General features: G+C 38.2%; 1 protein-coding gene across 8 annotated transcripts in view; it reads left to right on the top strand.

Annotated features, from left to right (window-relative positions):
- Window positions 1-21,121, top strand: part of YEATS2 (YEATS domain containing 2) — a 194,662-nt gene that overhangs the window by 142,155 nt on the left and 31,386 nt on the right. For all 8 annotated transcript variants that reach the window (XR_005217407.1, XM_037839564.1, XM_037839566.1 and 5 more), the window contains one exon: window positions 19,971-20,147. Coding sequence is in view for 7 of the 8 variants with exons in the window: in XM_037839564.1 (XP_037695492.1) it covers window positions 19,971-20,147 (177 nt within the window). In the remaining variant the exon portion in view is untranslated. The remainder of the gene's footprint in view (window positions 1-19,970; window positions 20,148-21,121) is intronic.

Raw genomic sequence — 21,121 nt, 5'->3', positions numbered from 1 at the left:
AAGAATGTTATGGGCTATAGTTCCACCATTTCGGTTGTTTCCTTATTGTGAAATACAACATGTATACCAAAAGATGATAACTTTGAAAGTATGATTTAACAACTAGTTATATAGCAAATTTCAAAGAATGTTATAGATTACACTTCCACAGTTTGTTCTAGTTTGCTAATGCTGCCGGAATGCAAAACACCAGAGATGGATTGGCTTTTATAAAAGGGGGTTTATTTGCTTACACAGTTACAGTCTTAAGGGTGTCCAGGGTAACACATCAGCAATCGGGTACCTTCACTAGAGGATGGCCAATGGTGTCTGGAAAACCTCTGTTAGCTGGGAAGGCACGTGGCTGGCGTCTGCTCCAAAGTTCTGGTTTCAAAATGGCTTTCTCCCAGGAGGTTCCTCTCTAGGCTGCAGTTCCTCAAAAATGTCACTCTTAGTTGCACTTGGGGTATTTGTCCTCTCTCAGCTTCTCTGGACCAAGAGTCTGCTTTCAACAGCCGTCTCCAAGCTGTCTCTCATCTGCAGCTCCTGTGCTTTCTTCAAAGTGTCCCTCTTGGCTGTAGCTCCTCTTTAAAACATCACTCTCAGCTGCACTGAGTTCCTTCTGCTTGTCGGCTCATTTATATGGCTCCACTGATCAAGGCCCACCCTAAAAGGATGGGGCCACGCCTCCATGGAAATATCCAATCAGAGTCATCACCCACAGTTGGGTGGGGCGCATTTCCATGCAAATCTAATCAGCACCAAAACGTCTGCACCACAAGACTGCATCAAAGAATATGGTTTTCTGGGGGACATAATACATTCAAACCAGCACACAGTTTCAGTTATTTCTTTATTGTAAAATATAACAAAAATACAGAAAAGTAGTAACTTTTAAAGTACAATTTAACAAGTGGCTATAGAGCATATTTCAAAGAATGTTATGGGTTACAGTTTAACCATTTCAATTATTTCTTCTAGCTGTTCTAATATCCTAGTATCTAAAAAATACATATTTATATAAAGATGCAGTATTCGTAATCCTTTGTTAAATCCTATCTTGTCTGTTGTTACCCCTTCCTCTTATTTAATGACTCTCTTGATCTTCAGGGATGTCTAACCAGTGATCACCCTAACCTATTCATATTGAAAAGAAGTGTCGACATTATGGAGAAGTGGGCTATATCTGATTGATGTTCTTGAAGAGGCTGTTGCCTCTGATCCCAGATATTTTAAGTCCTGAAATAAGTAGGTTGTTCTTTAAGCTTGGACACTGTGATAACCCTCAGTAGCAGTCTCTAAAGTTACAACAGATAAGAATTTATCTGGGTCACCTTTGCAGTAAGTGTGTTAATGCATTTCAGGTTGGATTCTTTCTGAAATGCACATCTTCACAGATGTAAACCTCACATTCTTACTTGTAAGATTACGTTATACATGATTAAAGGTTTTATACATTCTGTGTGTTTATACTAAATATAAAACACTTATTACTATAATTTGGAAAAATAGCTAACCCGTGTATTTACAGTTTGTTCATGTTACATTAAAACTTTAAGTTTGGTATTTATGTGGCATCTGTATTGGCAAGACTTTTCTGTTTATTATTTCTTGCTCCTTGAGCTATAATAGTCGTTCTGTGCATAGTATTGTTGTCTTGATTTGGTCACAAGTGGGATACACATGAGTTACTTGAATATAACTTAAAAAAAAAAAAGAAAGAAGCAGTAGGGTCTCCTGGTGCTGTCCTTCACCCCTCAATGACTCAGCGTAGAGCCAGCCCACAATCCCAGTGGAGAGCCCTGGCACCAATTCCAGAGAGAACAAAGTAACCCTGTGTACATGCTGGAAGCATTTATGTCTGGCCCAGTAGGTGTGTTGATGGCTTGTGGGGGCTTGCTGTATCAGAACTTGCCCTGCTTGTTGAGGGCAGCTCGCTGAGGTCTCCTACAAAACACTATGGGAGAGCAGTCAAGTTGTGCTGCCTGGGGCATGGGTTTGCTGGCTGTAGAACATATATAGTATAGTGCCAGGGACCATGAGGAAACTGTTTCCTAGGGGAGGGGACAGTTTGTAACCATATAAATGGGGAAATTCCTAGGGCCACAGTGCATGCCCCAAACATGCATTGTGAAGATCTGGAAGGCCCCTACACTTTGGCCTGGAGCTCTTCTCATACAACCCATTGCATGGATAAGCCCTGACACACAGCATCTAAAAAGGTCAACTGCAAAAACTGGGAAAGCTGTTTTCTTTTTTCCTTTTTTCTTTTCTTTTCTTTCTTCTTCTTCTTCTTCTTCTTCTTCTTTTTTTTTTTTTTTTTTGTTGTTGTTGTTGTTGTTGTTATTTCCTGGCATTCAAGGAAAACTTAACTCATGACACTAGCTGAATATAAGCTTAACAAATCTGTCATGCTGCAGAGTCTAAATTCCCACAGTAACTCATTAAAATATCAAAATGTCTAGGTTTCAACGAGAGGTTACAAAACATGCAAAGAAACAGGAAGTGATGGCCCAGGCAAAGGAGATGATTAGAAACAATAAACAAGGAGGGCTAGACAAAGACTTTAAAAAAAAGGACCTAAACATACTAAAAGAACTAAAGGAAATCAGGAAAAGGTAGATGAACAGAAAGAGAATATCAATAGTGAGTTGGAAATTATTAAAAGGAAACAAAGAGAGCCAAAGACCGCATTAACAGAAATTAAAAATTCCCTGGAGGGATTCAACAGCAGATTGGAGCTGACATAAGAAAAAATCAGTGAACTACAAGGTAAGATAATTGAAATCATTCAGTCTGAGGAGCAGAAGGAGTACAGAATGAAGAAAAGTGAACAGAGCCCAAGGAACCTGTGGGACAACATCAAGTATATGAATATACAAATTGCATGATTCCCAGAAGGTGAAGACAGAAAGGGGCAGAGAGAATATTCAGAGAAATAATGGCTAAAAACTTCCCGAATTTAATGAAAGACTTGGATATACTCCTAGACACTCAGTAAATTCCAAGCAGGATAAACCCAAATAGACCCACATGCAACAAGTTACAATCAGACTGTTGAATGCCAAAGATGAATTCTGAAAGCCACGAGAAGGAAACAGCATGTCACATATAAGGGAGCCTCAGTAAGATCAAGTGCCACTTTCTCATCAGAAACCATGGAGGCAAGAAGGCAGTAGAATAACATGTTTAACATGCTGAAAGCCAAAAATTGCCAACCCAGAATTCTATATCCAGCAAAACTGTCTTTTAAAAATGAAGGAGAGGGAGCGTCAAGATGGCAGCATAGAGAGGAGTGGAATTTAGTTAGTCCCCTGGAGCAACTAATAAACAACCAGGAATAAATACTACTAATCTGGAACACCTGCTGGGGGACAACCATGACTGTCCACACATTGTACACTAGCCTGGACTGGGTGGAATGACTGAGATCACAGCATGAAATCTGTAAGTAAAAACTGTGGAACTGCCCCGGGAGCCCTCTTCCCCCATGGCAGGCTGAGCTACAGGACCTCCCTGTAGGAGAAAGCAGCAGTCCCAGAATGAGCAAATATAGCTCAGCCCAGCTCCAGCTGGGGTTTTAATTAACAAATGTGGACTGCTGAATACGAGCTACAAACATAGACAAACCCCTAGCAAGCAGACAGAGGCTTTTAGAGATAACTGACCTTAAAAAGCAAGAAAGACCAGGTGCTCTCTCTGACCCATGGCCAAACTGGGGGGCCATGAACTGGCTCTGAAAAGGGGCTTTCTTTCCCATTTTCTCTCTCCCAACCTGAGTGGTGCAGTGGAGAGAGCCTCAGCCATTTTCAGTTCGCAGCACTCTGACCCAGATGGGTGGAGATAACAGAGTCAGAGAGACAAAGGAGCAATTCAAATGCAGAAGATAACTCCCTAGAGGGTGTACTGCTGACCTTCCCTTCAGAACTCAGACCCCAGAGCCTGGGGGAAAGCAGCCAAAACAGAAACTAAAAGGGCCACATATTACACCAGTTGGGAGCGACAGGCTGACAGGCGCCACCTGCTGGGCAGGTTAGGAAAAGCACAGCAGCTCGAGGCTTCACAGGAAAGTCTGTCAGCCTTCTAAGACACACTTTCAGGGAAACTTGAAACTGAATATAACTTCATTCTGAGGCCTGAATCCATTCTGGTCTGGGAAAATCTGATTGGGGTAACCATGGAAACCAGATGCCTAGACAACAGAAAACTACAAATTGCAATAGGAAAAACAAAGATATGGCCCAATCAAAGGAACAACTTACACCTCAATTAAGATGCAGTTGAGATATTGTTTCACTTTAATGAAACAATCAATTAAAGATTTTCAAAGATACAAGCTAAATCAACTCAAAAACCAAATCAATGAGTCCAGGGAAGATATGGCAAAAGAGATGAAGGATATAAAAACACTGGGGGAACATAAGGTAGAAATCAAAAGTTTGAAAAAAACAACTAGCAGACTCTATGGAAATGAAAAGCACAATACAAGAGATGGAAAAAACAATGGAGATGTACAACAGCAGATCTCAAGAGGCAGAAAAAAACACTCAGGAACTAGAGAACAAGACACCTGAAGTCCTATACACAAAGGAACAGATTGGGAAAATACGAGCAATGTCACAGGGAATTGAATGACAACATGAAACGCATGAATATAGTTGTCATGGGTGTCGCAGAAGGAGACGAGAAGGGAAAAGGGGCAGAAGCAATAAAAGAGGAAATAATCAATGAAAATTTCCCATCTCTTTTGAAAGACATAAAATTACAGATCCAAGAAGCACAGCATACCCAAACAGAAAAATCTGAATAGACCTACACCAAGACACTGAATAATCAGATTATTAAACATCAAAGACAAAGAGAAAATCCTGAAAGCAGCAAGAGAAAAGTGATTCATCACATACAAAGGAAGCTTGATTAGACTATGTGCGGATTTCTCAGTAGAAACCTTGGAGGCAAGAAGGAAGTGGTGTGATGATATATTTAAGATACTGAAAGAGGAAAACTACCAACGAAGAGTCCTATATCTGGCAAAACTGTCCTTCACATACGAGGGAGAGTTTAATATATTCTCTGACAGACAATGACAGAGTTTGTGAACAAGATAACTGCTCTACAGGAAGTGCTAAAGGGAGCACTACAGTCAGATAGGAAAACACAGGAGTGAGAGGTTTGGAACACAATTTTGGGTGATGGTAGCACACCAATGTAAGTACACTGAACAAAGATGACTGTGAGTATGGTTGAAAGAGGAAGATTAGGAGCATGTGGGACACCAGAAGAAAAGAGGAAAGATAAAGACTGGGACTGTATAACTCAGTGAAACCTAGAATGCTCAACAATTGTGATAAAATGTACAAATACGCTTTTACATGAGGGAGAATAAATGAATGTCAGCCTTGCAAGGTATTAAAAATGGGGTGGTATTGGGGGAAAAATGCAATCAATGCAAACTACAAACTATAGTTAACAGAAACATTGTATTCCTTTAATGTAACAAAGGCAGTATACCAAAGCTAAATGCCTCTAAGAGGGGGTCATAGGGGAGTGGTATGGGACTGTTGGCATCCATAATGTTGTCTGATTTTTTATTGTACTTTAGTTTAATTCTGTCTTTCTTTTTGTTGCTTTTTTGCTGTCATTTTTTAATTTCTTTTTCTTTTTCTTTTGTCTCTACCTTCTTTGACTCTTCCTCCTTTGTGGAAGAAATGGAGATAGTGGTGATGGTGGTGAATGCATAAATATGTGTTTATACAGAGAACCGTTGATTGTGTACTTAGGACGGAATGTATGGTGTGTGAACAAAACTGTGTTAAAAAAATGGGCTGTTGAAGAAACCTTGAGGGCGCTGTATTGAGTGAAATAAGTCACACACATAAGGACACATATTGTATAATCTCACTGATATGAACTAATTATAATATGTAAACTCATAGACATGAAATATAAGTTACCAGGATATAGAGCGAGGGTAAAGAATGGGAAGTGGTTGCTTATTAAGAGCAGAATGTTTAACTAGGTTGAACTTAAGTGTTAGGAAATGGACAGAGGTGAAGGTAGCATGTTATTGTGAGAATAATGTGTTGAATGATGTGTGAATGTGGTAGAAAGGGGAAGCTTAGAGTCACCAGAAGGAAAGTTGGAGGTTAAAATATGGGGATGTATAAAACAGTGAATCTTGTGGTGGACAATGTCTGTGATTAACTGTACAAATATTGGAAATCTCTTTCATGAACTAGAACAAATGTATAACACTATAACTAGAAGTTAATAATAGAGGGGTATATAGGGGAAAAATATACCTATTGCAAACTATGTTCTATAGTTAGTAGTATTTTAACAATCTTTCATCAACAGTAACAAAAGTGCTATACCAATACTATGAGTCAGTAATGGAGTGGGGGTGGTTAGGGGTATGGGAGGATTCTAAAATGTTCTAAAAATTGAAAAAAAAATTAATTGTGGTCATGGATGCACAGTTTTATGATGGTACCATGGGCAGTTGATTGTGCACTTTGGATTTTTGGGTGATTGTATAGTATGTGAACAATCTCAATAAAATTAAAAAAAAAAAAATTAAGGAGAGGTTAAGAGATTTCCAGACAAAACAAAAGCCGGAGTCCATCACCACTAGACTAGTGCTACAGCAGATGCTAAAGAGAGTTCTGTAGGTTGAAAGGAAAGGACAGTAGAGACTAGATTGAAGCTGCAGGAAGAAATAAAGATCTTTGGTGAGAGTAATAACATGAGTAAATATAAATTCAGGACTACTCTGAATATTTGATTTGTAAATCCACTTTTTATTCTCTACAGGATCTAAAAGGGAAGTGCATGCAATTTAATGACAGATCACTAGTTTTGTTTACATATTAACCTGTAATTTTTAACAAGAACTACATAAGGATGGGGCTACAGAGGAGGTAATAAAGAACAGTTTGTGTATACTATTGAAGTTACGTTGGTCTCAAAGCAAATGAGATTGTTATAAATTTAGAATATTAAAATTAAGCTCCATGGCAATACAAAGAAAATATTGGAGAATATGCAAGCTTATAGAGACACAAATCAGAGTACAAGCATACCTCATTTTATTGCACATTGCTTTACTGTGCTTTACACATATAGTGGTGTGTTTTTTTGTTTTGTTTTTTGTTTTTACAAATTAAAAGTTTGTGGCAACCCTGTGTGAAGCAAGTCTACTCTGCAATTTTTCCAACAGCATGTGCTCACTTTGTCTCTGTGTCACATTTTAATTAAGGTATGTACATTTTTTTAAGACATAGTGCTATTGTATACTTAATAGACTATAGTATAGCATAAACATAATTTTTATATGCAGAGGGAAACCAAAAAATTCGCGTGACTCTTGCGATACTTGCTTTATTGCAGGGGTCTGGAACTGAACCCACAATATCTCAGAGGTAAGCCTGTACAGCTTGCTAAGGGCAGGGGGCAGGAGGAATGTGGTGTTAATGAGAAATGGGTGTAGATTTTCTGTTTGGGGAGACAGGAAAGTTTTAGTAATGGAAGGTGGTGAGGGTACCACAATATAGTGAATGTGATTAATCATATTGAATATTGTGCTTGTCAGTGGTTGAGATAGGAAAGTTTATGTTGTATAAATATTCCCACAATTTATTTAAAAAAAATAAAACAACTGAAGAGACAGTGACAGTTAGATGTTAGATGCAGTACATGATCCTCAATGGCATGTAGCAAGGGAAGAGAAAAGGCTCATTGGAACATTATTGGGACATATGAAAGAATTGGGATATGGATTGTAAGCTTTCCATCCATATTAAATTTCTTGAACTGGATAACTGTACTTAAACTAGTTACATAAGTGAATATCCTTGTTCTTAGGAAATGTACATGGGAGTATTGAGTGTTCAAGGAGATGATATATACAACCTATACTCTAGTGTTTAGAGAATGAATTGATAAATAGGCATATAGATAGATACACAGATAGACAGAATGATGTGGCAAATGTGGTAAAAAGTTAAAATTGGTGTAAGTTTGAATGTATTTCAAAATAAAAAGTATTTGTTTTTTTTTAATTAGTAAAGGCAACGAACACAGTACAGAAGGATGTATATAGTACAATACCATTCATCAAAAATCAGTGTACTTTGACTTCTTATATAAGTAGATCAGTAGTTCTCAAAGCATGGTCCTCAGAACCCTGCCTGAGACCTTTTTGAAACCCACAACCGTGTATTGACCATAGCAACTGAATTACTTTAAACTAGCTTTTACTCACAGCAACCGAATTATTTTATAAAAATTAGCCTTTATTCCTATTTTATTCTTGATATATAGAATAGTCAAACCTTAGATGAACTGTAAACTGAAAGTATGCTAAACTTTGATGTAGCCAAAAGGCAGTTACTTAAAATAATTATAAAGCCTCACTGAACCATAGTCTTGAGGTCTGTAACCTTTTGAAGTAGCCAGAAACAAAAACCTGTACTACTATAAGGCACAAAAACCTGTACTACTGTAAGGAAACTCAAATGCCTAGATGCTCTGATAATAATGCTTCATTGTATGGCAGTACAAACCCTTACCTATAAATGCCAGTAAACCCCTTTCTTGTCTTAATGTCTGTTAACCTTTGAAGTAGCAAATGCTTGTAACTGTTGTAACCCAGATGCCTGAATGCTTGCATAATGATATCTCACATTGTAATTTGTGACTAGCTCTGCCAGCACTCCCTATCTCAATTTATGTAACTGGACAGTAACAAGACAGCTCGTGACTGGCCCCACTTGTACACCCCTTATCTTATTTTACAACTTGAAGTCTGGTGTTCTTGCATGTAGCCCCCTTAATAATTTTTAATGAAGTGACATGAGTCAGCCCAGAATTAACCACCTTGCTCATTACCCTAAGCCTACCTGTCTTTGTTTGAATACTGTAAAACTGCAGACTGGGGAGACAGATCTGAGGTTTTAACCTCTTATTCTCTTTGTGCTGTGCACCACAATAAATGCTCTTTCTCTCTTTGAAATCCCAATGTCTCAGAATCAGTATTGAGCGCTATCAGGCGGCAAATCCGTGTTTTTGTCCAGAATCACCTCCAGGGACACCACAGAATCAAACAATTTCCATAATAAAACTATAATGTTATTTGTCTTTCTCAATGTGTTGTACTGTGTTGACTCCAACTTTTTTGTTGTTTTTCAACATTGTTTTAGCTTTTTGGAAATTTGTTGATTTCTATGAAAAAAAGTCTTTGAATTGCATAGAATCTAAAATTCTGGGGAAAATTGACATCTTAACAAGATTCTGTCATCAAACCCATGTACTGTTTGTCTTCTTTGATTTCTTGCACAAATGTTTTGTGGTTTTCAGCTTATATTTCTTAACACATATTTTGCTAGAATTCTACTTATTTTATGTTTTTAAATTGAAACTTCCAGTTACACATTGCTAGTACATAGAAATATAATTCTTTTTGTATTGTCTGTGTATCCTGAGATCTTGTGAAACTCACTTCTTAGTTCTAAGTAAGTTAAGTAGAAATTTTTTATTTTTCTTTTGGGATGGGGGTTGGTGAAAATTTTTTTTTCTACACAGATAAGCATGTTGTCTGCAAATTGAGGCGTTTTTTTTGGTATTTTTTTTCTTTTAAACCTGTATGCCTTTTGTTTGTTTCTTGCCTTGTTGCGTTGGCTAGACTTCCAGTACAGTGTTAAGTGGTTAGAGACATCCTTGCCATTTTCTTGACTTCAGGGCCATTGGCCTTTCACCTCTACATGTGGTGTTACCTGTAGGTTTTTTTGTAGAGGCCCATTATCCCGTTGAGGAAGTTCCTTTCTGTTCCTTCTTTGCTGAGGGTTTTTTAATCAGGAATGGATATTAGATTTTTGTCAAATACTTTTTCTGCATCTATTGATGGCCATGGTTTTTATTTTTTAGTTTGTTAAAATGATGAATTATGGTGATTGATTTTTTAAAATGTTAAACCAACCCTCTAATCCTGGGATAAACCTCCACTTGGTTATGATGTAATATCATTTTTTAATATATTGTTGTATTTGGTTTGATAAAATTTTGTTTATAATCTTTGCATCAGTATTCATGAGGGCTATTGGTCACTAGTTTTCCTGTAATTTCTGTCAGGTTTTTCGTTTCAAGGTAACACTGGCCTCATACACTGAATTGGGAAGTTTCTCTCCACTTAAAATTTTTGAAAGACTGTGTAGAATTGGTATTATTTCTTCCTTAAATGTTTAGTAGAATATACCACTGAAACCATATTAGCCTGGAGTTTTCTTCATTGGGGAGGTTTTTAACTATAATTCAAATATCTAATAGATACAGGGCTGTTCAGTTTATTTCTTATATAAGGGAACTTTTGGTAGTTTATGTCTTTTCAGGCATTTGTCCATTTCATCTAACTAGTCAAATTTATTGGCATAAAGTTGTCTTTAATATTCCTTTATTATTATTTTAATGTCTGTAGAATCTTTAGTCGTATCTTCTTTTTCAGTCTAGATTTTGCTAATTATGTGTCATCTCATTTTTTTCTTCATCATTCTAGCTAGAGTTTATCAATTTTATTGGTCTTTTCAAATCACCAGCATTTGCTTTACTTGAGTGCAAATTTCCCTCATCCAGATGCTCTTAGCTATTTCAAACAGATACGTGGCCTCACGCTATGCCTTAGTCAATTCTTTAAAATCTTAGCTGATTTTTTCTTCCTGCTTGAGTTGTAGCCAGTGCAGTGACTCTTCCATTTCTGCCACAGTTGAGACAGTTACTGTTTCCTGTCCCTCCTTAGGGCATTGGGGTGGGGGTGGGAGGTGGGGTGGCCCCTTCCGCGTTCAGGTTACTTGGTTGTCTTGGGACTTCAAAATGAGGTATAATTTTATAATCTGTCCACCTTTTTCTTGTTAGGGTGGGCATGACATTCTTTACAGCCTTATATATCCTATGCAGAAGCAGAAGTCCCTGACTAATGGATGTTAATGTAGTTTATGGAACTGAATTGGTGTGGTTTCAGATTACATAATGCAACCTAACTTGAAGAAACTTTCACTTGTAGTGTTTTTGTGTTGCATCAAGGAATAGTTAAAACAGTATTTGGGGAGGGGCAGGGCAAGATGGCGGAGTGGTGAGCTGTATGTTTTAGTTCCTCCTCCAGGGAAGTAGGTAGAAAGCCAGGAACTGCACGGACTGGACACTGCAGAGCAATTTGACTTTGGGCATACTTCATACAACACTCATGAACACGTGGAACTGCTGAGATCAGCGAAATCTGTAAGTTTTTGCGGCCAGGGGACAATGCCCCTCCTCACCAGGCTCAGTCCCATGGGAGGAGGGGCCATCAGTGCTGGAAATGAGGAGGGAGAACTGCAGTGACGGCTTTTATCGGAAACTAATTCTACTGATTCAAACTCCAATCATAGATAGACTGAGACCAGACACCAGAGAATCCGGGAGCAGCCAGCCCGGTGGAGAGGAGATAGGGATAACAAAAACAGCAAGAAAAACCCAAAAATAAAAGCGGAGGCTTTTTGGAGTTCTGGTGAACATAGAAAGGGGAAGAGCAGAGCTCAGACCCTGAGGCTCATATGCAAATCCAGAAGAAAAACCGTCTCTGTGCCCCCTGGACCTTTCCTTAATGGCCCAAATTGCTTTGTCTCTTAGCATTTCAATAACCAATTAGATCTGTGAGTAGGGCCCCCCCCCTTTTTTTTTTAATCTTTTTTCCTTTCTCTAAAACAATTACTCTAAGAAGCCCAATACGGAAAGCCTCAGAGACTTGCAATTTGGGCAGGTCAAGAAAAGAGCAGAACTAAGATTGCTCTGAGACAAAAGGCAATAATCCAGTGGCTGACAAAATTCACTAAATACCACAACTTCCCAAGAGAAGGGGGGCATCCTCTCACAGCCATCATTCTGGTGGACAGGGAACACTCCTGCCCGTCACCAGCGCCATAACCCAAAGCTACCCCAGACAACCTAGTGTGATGGAAGTGCTTCCAGTAACATGCACACACCACAAAATCAGGCATGGACATTAGCCTTCCCTGCACCCTCAGCTGGTTGTCCCCAAGTTGGGAAGACGGAGCAGTGTGAATTAACACACCCCATTCAGCCATCCTTTCAGCAGACTGGGAGCCTCCCTAAACAGCCCTGAAGCCGAGAACCGCCCTGGGGGGACGGCACTCACCTGTGACATAGCACAGTCATCCCTCAACAGAGGACCTGGGGGTGCACGGCCTGGAAGAGGGACCCACTCACTAGTCTCAGGGGCTGTACGACAATACCAAGGACTTGTGGGTCAGAAGCAGAGGCAAACTGTGGCAGGACTGAACTGAAGGATTAGGCTATTGCAGCAGCTTTAAACCTCCAGGAACACCAGGGAGATTCGATTGTTAGAGCTCCCCCACTCCCTGACTGCCCAGACACACACCCCATATACAGGGTGAGCAACACCAACTACACATGGAAGCTTGGTACACCAATTGGACCCCACCGACTCACTCCCTCACTCACCACAAAGACAAAGCAGGGGAGAACTGGCTTGAGGGGAACAGGTGGCTCGTGGACGCCACCTACTGCTTAGTTAGAGAAAGTTTCCTCCGCGAAGCTGTAGATCTGACAAATTAGAGATAAGGATTTCAATTGGTCTACAAATCCTAAAATAACCCTATCAAGTTCAGCAAATGCCAAGAGGCCAAAAACAACAGAAAATTGTAAAGCATATGAAAAAAACAGACAATATGGATAACCCAGGCCCAAGCACCCAAATCAAAAGATCAGAGGAGACACAGTACCTGGAGCAATTAATCAAAGAACTAAAGATGTACAACGAGACCATGGCACAGGATATAAAGGACATGAAGAAGACCCTAGAAGAGCATAAAGAAGACATTGCAAGAGTAAATAAAAAAATAGATGATCTTATGGAAATTAAAGAAACTGTTGACCAAATTAAAAAGATTCTGGATACTCATAGTACAAGACTAGAGGAAGTTGAACAACGAATCAGTGACCTGGAAGATGACAGAACAGAAAATGAAAGAACAAAAGAAAGAATGGGGGGAAAATCGAAAAAATTGAAATGGACCTCAGGGATAGGAGACATAATATAAAACATCCAAATGTAAGACTCATTGGTGTTCCAGGAGGGGAAGAGAAGGGTAAAAGTCTAGGAAGAATTTTCAAAGAAATTATTGGGGAAAACTTCCCAAATCTTCTAAACACCATAAATACACAAATCATAAATGCCCAGCAAACGCCAAATACAAGAAAACGAAATAAACCCACTCTGAGACATATTCTGATCACACTGCCAAATACGGAAGAGAAGGAGCAAGTTCTGAAAACAGCAAGAGAAAAGCAATTCACCACATACAAAGGAAACAGCATAAAACTAAGTAGTGACTGCTCAGCAGCCACCATGGAGGCGAGAAGGCAGTGGCATGACATATTTAAAATTCTGAGTGAGAGAAGTTTCCAACCAAGAATACTTTATCCAGCAAAGCTCTCCTTCAAATTTGAGGGAGAGCTTAAATTTTTCACAGACAAACAAATGCTGAGAGGATTTGCTAACAAGAGACCTGGCCTAATGGAGATACTAAAGGGAGCCCTACAGACAGAGAAACAAAGAAAGGAGAGAGAGAGATGGAGAAAGGTTCAGTACTGAAGAGATTCAGTATGGGTACATTAAAGGATATTAATAGAGAGAGGGGAAAAAATATATGTGACAAACATAAACCAAAGGGTAAGATGGCTGATCCAAGAAATGCCTTCACAGTTATAACGTTGAATATAAGTGGATTAAACTCCCCAATTAAAATATAGATTCGCAGAATGGATCAAAAAAAATGAACCATCAATATTTTGCCTACAAGAGACTCATCTTAGACACAGGGACACAAAAATTGAAAGTGAAAGGATGGAAAAAAATATTTCATGCAAGCTACAGCCAAAAGAGAGCAGATGTAGCAATATTAATCTTAGATAAAATAGACTTTAAATGCAAGGGTGTTATAAGAGACAAAGAAGGCCACTACATACTAATAAAAGGGGCAGTTCAACAAGAAGAAATAAGAATCGTAAATGTTTATGCACCCAATCAAGGTGCCACAAAATACGTGAGACAAACACTGGCAAAACTAAAGGAAGCAATTGATGTTTCCACAATAATTCTGGGAGACTTTAACACATCACTGTCTCCTATAGATAGATCAGCCAGACAGAAGACCAATAAGGAAATTGAAAACCTAAACAATCTGATAAATGAATTGGATTTAGCAGACATATATAGAACTTTACATCCGAATCACCAGGATACACATTCTTCTCTAGTGCTCATGGAACTTTCTCCAGAATAGATCATATGCTGGGACATAAAACAAGGCTCAATAAATTTAAAAAGATTGAAATTATTCAGAGCACATTCTCTGACCACAATGGAATACAATTAGGAGTCAATAACCATCAGAGACTTAGAAAATTCACAAATACCTGGAGGATAAACAACACACTCCTAAACAATCAGTGAGTTAAAGAAGAAATAGCAAAAGAAATTGCTAAATATAGAGAGACGAATGAAAATGAGAACACAACATACCAAAACCTATGGGATGCAGCAAAAAGATATACATCTTGCATATATAAAGAAATCCTACAACTCAATGACAATAGTACGGACAGCCTAATTATAAAATGGGCAAAAGATATGAAAAGACAGTTCTCTGAAGAGGAAATACAAATGGCCAAGAAACACATGAAAAAATGTTCAGCTTCACTAGCTATTAGAGAGATGCAAATTAAGACCACGAGATACCATCTCATACCAGTTAGAATGGCTGCCATTAAACAAACAGGAAACTACAAATGCTGGAGGGGATGTGGAGAAACTGGAACTCTTATTCATTGTTGGTGGGACTGTATAATGGTTCAGCCACTCTGAAAGTCAGTCTGGCAGTTCCTTAGAAAACTAGATACAGAGTTACCCTTCGATCCAGCAATTGCACTTCTCGGTATATACCCGGAAGATAGGAAAGCAGTGACACGAACAGATATCTGCACGCCAATGTTCATAGCAGCATTATTCACAATTGCCAAGAGATGGAAACAACCCAAATGTCCTTCAACAGATGAGTGGATAAATAAAATGTGGTATATACACACGATGGAATACTATGCGGCAGTAAGAAGGTACGATCTCGTGAAACATATGACAGTATGGATGAACCTTGAAGACAGAATGCTGAGGTAAATAAGCCAGGCACAAAAAGAGAAATACTATATACTACCACTAATGTGAACTTTGAAAAATGTAAAACAAATGGTTTATAATGTAGAATGTAGGGGAACTAGCAATAGAGAGCAATTAAGGAAGGGGGAACGATAATCCATTAAGAACAGATAAGCTATCGTGGGTGAATTTAACATTCTGGGAATGCCCAGGAATGACCATGGTCTGTTAATTTCTGATGGGTATAGTAGGAAGAAGTTCACAGAAATGTTGCTGTATTAGGTTACTTTCTTCGGGTGGAGTAGGAACATGTTGGAAGTAAAGTAGTTATCTTAGGTTAGTTGTCTTTTTCTTACTCCCTTGTTATGGTCTCTTTGAAATGTTCTTTTATTGTATGTTTTTTTTTTTTTTTTTAATTTTTCTTATTTTTGTAATTTTTTATACAGTTGATTTAAAAAAAAAGTTTTTTAAAAAAAAAGGAAAAAATGTGCAGAGCCCCCTTCAGTAGCTGGTGGAGAATGCAAGGGTATTGGCCTGCCCCACCTCGATGGTTGCTAATGTGCTCGCAGACATAGGGGACTGGTGGTTTGATGGGTTCAGCCCTCTACCACAGGACTTGCCCTTGGGAAGAATGTTGCTGCAAAGGAGAGGCTAGGCCTCCCTATAATTGTGCCTAAGAGCTCCTCCCGAATGCCTCTTTGTGGCTCAGATTGGCCCTCTCTCTCTAGCTAAGCCAACTTGAAAGGTGATATCACTGCCCTCCCCACTACATGGGATCAGACACCCAGGGGAGTGACTCTCCCTGGCAATGTGAAGTATGATTCCCAGGGAGGAATGTAGACCCGGCATCATGGGATGGAGAACATCTTCTTGACCAAAAGGGGGAAATGAAAGGAAATGAAATAAGCTTCAGTGGCAGAGAGATTCCAAAGGGAGCCGAGAGGTCACTCTGGTGGGCACTCTTACATACAATATAGACAACCCTTTTTAGGTTCTAATGAATTGGGGTAGCTGGCGGTAGATACCTGAAAGTATCAAACTACAACTCAGAACCCATGAATCTTGAAGACGATTGTATAAAAATGGTCTTGTGAGGGGTGACAATGGGATTGGGAAAGCCGTAAGGACCACACTCCCCTTTGTCTAGCTTATGGATGGATGAATAGAAAAATGGGAGAAGGAAGCCAACAAACACACAAAGGCATCCAGTGTTCTTTTTTACTTTAATTGCTCTTTTTCACTTTATTATTATTGTTATTTTTGTGTGTGTGGTAATGAAGGTGTCGGATTGATTTTGGTGATGAATGTACAACTATGTAATGGTACTGTGAACAATTGAATGTACAATTTGTTTTGTATGAATGCGTGGTATGTGAATATATCTCAATAAAATGAACATTAAAAAAAACAATATTTGGAAAGGCTGTTAAAATACTGTTGCCTTTTCCAGCTAATTTTGTATATAATTCAAAAGAACATAATTCATATAATTCAAAATAACACATCACAACAAGAAAAAGAAAGTACAGGGTGTGAGACATAGGATACTTAACAGAACTGACTGCTCTTCTATGGTACCAGCTAATCAACCTGTTGATTCCGGTGAGGCTATCTCTTACCTTTGACTTCTACCATCTCCAGATACAGCGCCCATTTGGTGCAGTTCCCACATTTCTTTGACAGTTTCTTTTGTTAAGGCCTTCTGCAGCCTCTCATTTGTTTTTCAGAGTTGCTTGTCCACCATGGGTTCCTCAACTCATTTTTAAGTCCAGTCAAATAAAATACATTTACTTGTTTGTATCATTTCTGTGGCTTTGGTGCTTGGAAGTGTGTTGCCTCTTGTGTTTAGTCCACCATTCTCAACCTGGAACAGAGAAATACTTTTTAGTGTTAGAAATGAAGGTCTACAACAGAGATAACAATGCAGAAATCTTTATGTATTGAATTCCTCCTCAGTCATAGGGGAAGATTTTTAAATGTCTCTCAGAATTTAGCTGATGAGGTAGATAAATCTGGGTACAGAGGATTTCAATTAGAATAACACTAACAGGCTTAATTATGTATCTTTCATACACAGAGTATACATTTCTCGCTTATTCCTATGGAACATTAAAACATGGATCTTACACTTGGATACAAAAAAAATCTTAGCATATTCCAAAGGTAGCATTCAGTGTATCATATTCTATGACCATAACTTAATAATATCTCAAATTAATAACGCAAACCAAAACACACTTTGAAATTAAAGCATTATTCTGAAAATTCTTGAAGCAAAAAGAAATAAAAATAAAAAGCAAGTTAATAGAGACAGAAAGTAGAATACAAGTTACCAGGTGCTGGGGAATGGGTAGGGAATGGGAAGTTAATGCTTAACTGGTACAGAATTTCTCTTTGGGGTGATGGAAAAGTGTTGGTAATGGATGACAGTGATGTGATGGTAGCACAATACTGTGAATGTAATTAACACTACTGAATTACACATCTGAATGTGGTTAAAAGACGAAATTTTAGGTTGTATATATGTTACTAAAAACTTAAAGAAAGAAACAAGAAATCAAAAGAAATTATGGATTATTGAGATTTTAATATAAATGACAGTACTTCACAGTAGAACCTATGGAAGTGACCCAAAACCATGCTCAAGAAAATTCAAGACTTTAAATGTTTTTTCCTTTCACCCCCAGATTCTCTTCTTAAGGTTTGATTTACATAAATGAATGCACGGATAAGTGTATGGCTCAGTAAGTTTTGACAAATTGTATATACTGATGTAACTACCATCCCTATCAAGATTCAGAACATTTCTGTCACTGTCAAACGTTCCCTTCATTTCCCTTTCCAGTCTTTTCTATCCCCATTTTCTATTTCTATCACTATTGATGAGTTTTTGTCTGTTCTTTAACGTCATATCAATAGAATTATGCAGTTTGTGTTCTTTTTATGTTTTGCTTTCATCACTCAATGTTTTTGAGATTTTTTGCATATGTATGTCAGTAGTTTATTCTTTTTTATTCTTGAGTAGTATTTTATTGCATGATTCCTGTCCTGGTTTGCTAATGCTGCCATTAAGCAAAATACCGGAATTGGATTGGCTTTTTTAAAGGGGGTTTATTTGGTTACAAAGTTACAGTCTTAAGGCTACTAAGTGTACAAGATAAGGCATCAACAATAGGGTACCTTCACTGGAGAAAGGCCATTGGCATCAAGAAAGCCTCTGTTAACTGGGAAGGCATGTGGCTGGCATCAGCTTGCTCTCAGGTTGCGTTTCAAAATGGCGTTCTCCAAAACATCAGTGTCAGCTTTCATCGGCCATCTTTAAAATGTGTCCCTCAGCTGCAGCTCTAAGTTCCTTCTGTTTGTCAGCTGTTTTGTATGGCTCCAGTGATTCAATTAAAACATACCCTGAATGGGTGGGGTAACACCTCCATGGAAATTATACAGTCAGAGGTCTCACCCAGTTGAGTCATATCTCCATGGAAACAATCAAAGATTCCAACCTAATCAACACTAATATGTGTGCCCCCACAAAATTGGATCAAAGATAATGGCATTTTGAGGGACATAATATATCCAGACTGTAAGAATTCCATTATTCTTTTGATGGACATTTGGATTATTTCCAGTTTTTGTTACGACTAAAAGTGTGGACATTTTTGTACACAGTAAAATCTTTTTGTGCAGTAGAATAGTTGGGTCATAAATCGTTTTCCATTTGGCTCCCATAAGTAATACGGGAGACTCGTAGTTGCTTCACATGCTTATCAATCCTGACAATCATCAGTCTTTTAAATTTTAGCCATTCTAGTGAGTGTGAAGTTCTGTATCGTTGTGATTTTAATTTGCAAAGACTCCAATGCAAATTATGCCATGACTATTATTCATGGATTCTCATCCTTACTCCTTCAGTTACTAGCTGTATAACCCTACCTAGTGAAGTCACTGAGCTTAATTTCCTCATGTATAAAATGAAACTCTTAATACCTACCCTATAAAGTTAATGAGAAGATTGAAGGACTTAAAATATTTTAAAACACTTTCTGCCATTTCTGGCACATAGTAAGCCTTCAAAGTGTCCACTTGTAAGGTGCATTAATCTTGAGTATTAAGTAGTTATTTAAACCAAGAGTCAGAAAGCTATATACCCTGTACCCAAGGCTTCCTGATTTTTGTAAATGATGTTTAAATGGAATTCAGTCACAACCATTTAATGCTGCAGCAACAGTTGTGTTTGTTGCAACAGAGAGCAAATGGCTTGGAAAGCCAAAAGTGCTTACTCTGGTTATTTACAGAAAAAGTTTGCTGAGCCCTTATTTAGACCACTGAAGCTATAATTTGTTGAATGATTCTCCAGTATTAAAATGCTTAGTCTGTACCTAGGTAGAGCACCGTTAAACTTATCAATTTAAATCTGTCACTGTCTGGGTTGGATTTTCATATTTAAAGATGATATGAACATTGAAGAACACTCTGGACTCAATTACTTTGAAAATGCATGGTCTAGTGTCTTTGAAGAAAGTGCTGCCAAATAGTGACTTGCAAATGCATTCATTCATTTGTCCCACATTAGGAGTAAAGGACTATTTGTACGTAAAAGATCATGCAGTTTAGAGCTTGTTGCAAAAGTACATAAACATATAGTTTTGATTAGCAAGAGTTTTTTTGATATGTTCTAATTCTTGGGGACGTATTTCAGATTCAGATGAGGAATAAATAGTGCCTATTTACCAGGGCAACGTTACTACTTCAACCTATTTTGTTTCTGTAGGCAGCCCCTGGGGGGCAGGCATCTCTAATGAAAATATCCGATAGCTCATTGAAGTCTGTTCCAGCCACTTCACAACTCTCAAAGCCTGGAACCACAATGCTGAGAGTAGCAGGAGGGGTTATCACAACTGCCACCTCCCCAGCTGTGGCCCTCTCAGCAAATGGTCCTGCACAACAGGTAAGAATTAGTATGACAGGAGAAAGTCTTGGTGCAAGGTAGAAGTAAAGCAAACATAAGGAAGATATTCAGCAAACACACCAGTTGGCCATATTGCTTTTTTAAAAAAAAATACTGGGATATTATTCACTTATCATAAAATGCAACATTTTAAAATATATAATTTGGTGGTTTTTTCTGTATTCAGAAGGTTGTGCAACCATAACCACTGTCAAATTCCTGAACGTATTACTGCACTAACAGTCACTCCCCATTCCCCCATCCCACAGCCCTAGGCAACCACTTAATCTACTTTCTATCTTTATGGATATGTTTATTCTGAACATTTCATATAAATGGAGTCGTACAGTTTGTGGCTGTTTGTTCCTGGCTTCTCTTGCTTACTGTGTTTTCAAGGTTCATCCGTGTTGTAGCAAGTATCAATAAGAGTATTCCTTTATATGGCTCAATTGTATTCCATTTTATGGATATACCACATTCTGTGTATCCATTCATCATTTGATGGACATTTGGGTTGTTTCAACTTGGAGGCTATTATGAATAATGCTACTATGAATATTTATATGCAGTTTTTTGTATGAACATACATGTTTTCAATTCTGTTTGGAATTTACCTAGGAGTAGAATTTTGAGGAACTGCCAAAGTGTTTTCTAAAGTGACTGTACCGTTCTACATTCCCACCAGCAATGTATGTGTGTTCCAGTTTCTCCACATCTTCAATAACACTTGATTTTTGTCTATTTTTCTATTATAGCTATCTTAGTGAGTGTAAAGTGGTATGTCGTCGTGTTTTTGATTTGCATTTCCCTAATGGCTAGTGATACATTGAGCATCTTTACATGTGCTTATTGGCTATTTATATATCTTCTTCGAAGAAAAGTCTGTTCAGAACCATTTTTAAAATGAGTTCTTTGTCTTTTTATTATTGAATTTGTAGGAATTCTTTGTACAGTCTAGATAAAAGTCCCTTATC

Source organism: Choloepus didactylus, chromosome 1 (assembly GCF_015220235.1).
Source record: "Choloepus didactylus isolate mChoDid1 chromosome 1, mChoDid1.pri, whole genome shotgun sequence".
NCBI classification, from domain to species: Eukaryota; Metazoa; Chordata; class Mammalia; order Pilosa; family Megalonychidae; genus Choloepus; species Choloepus didactylus.
This window is presented reverse-complemented; position numbering and strand designations above follow the sequence as displayed.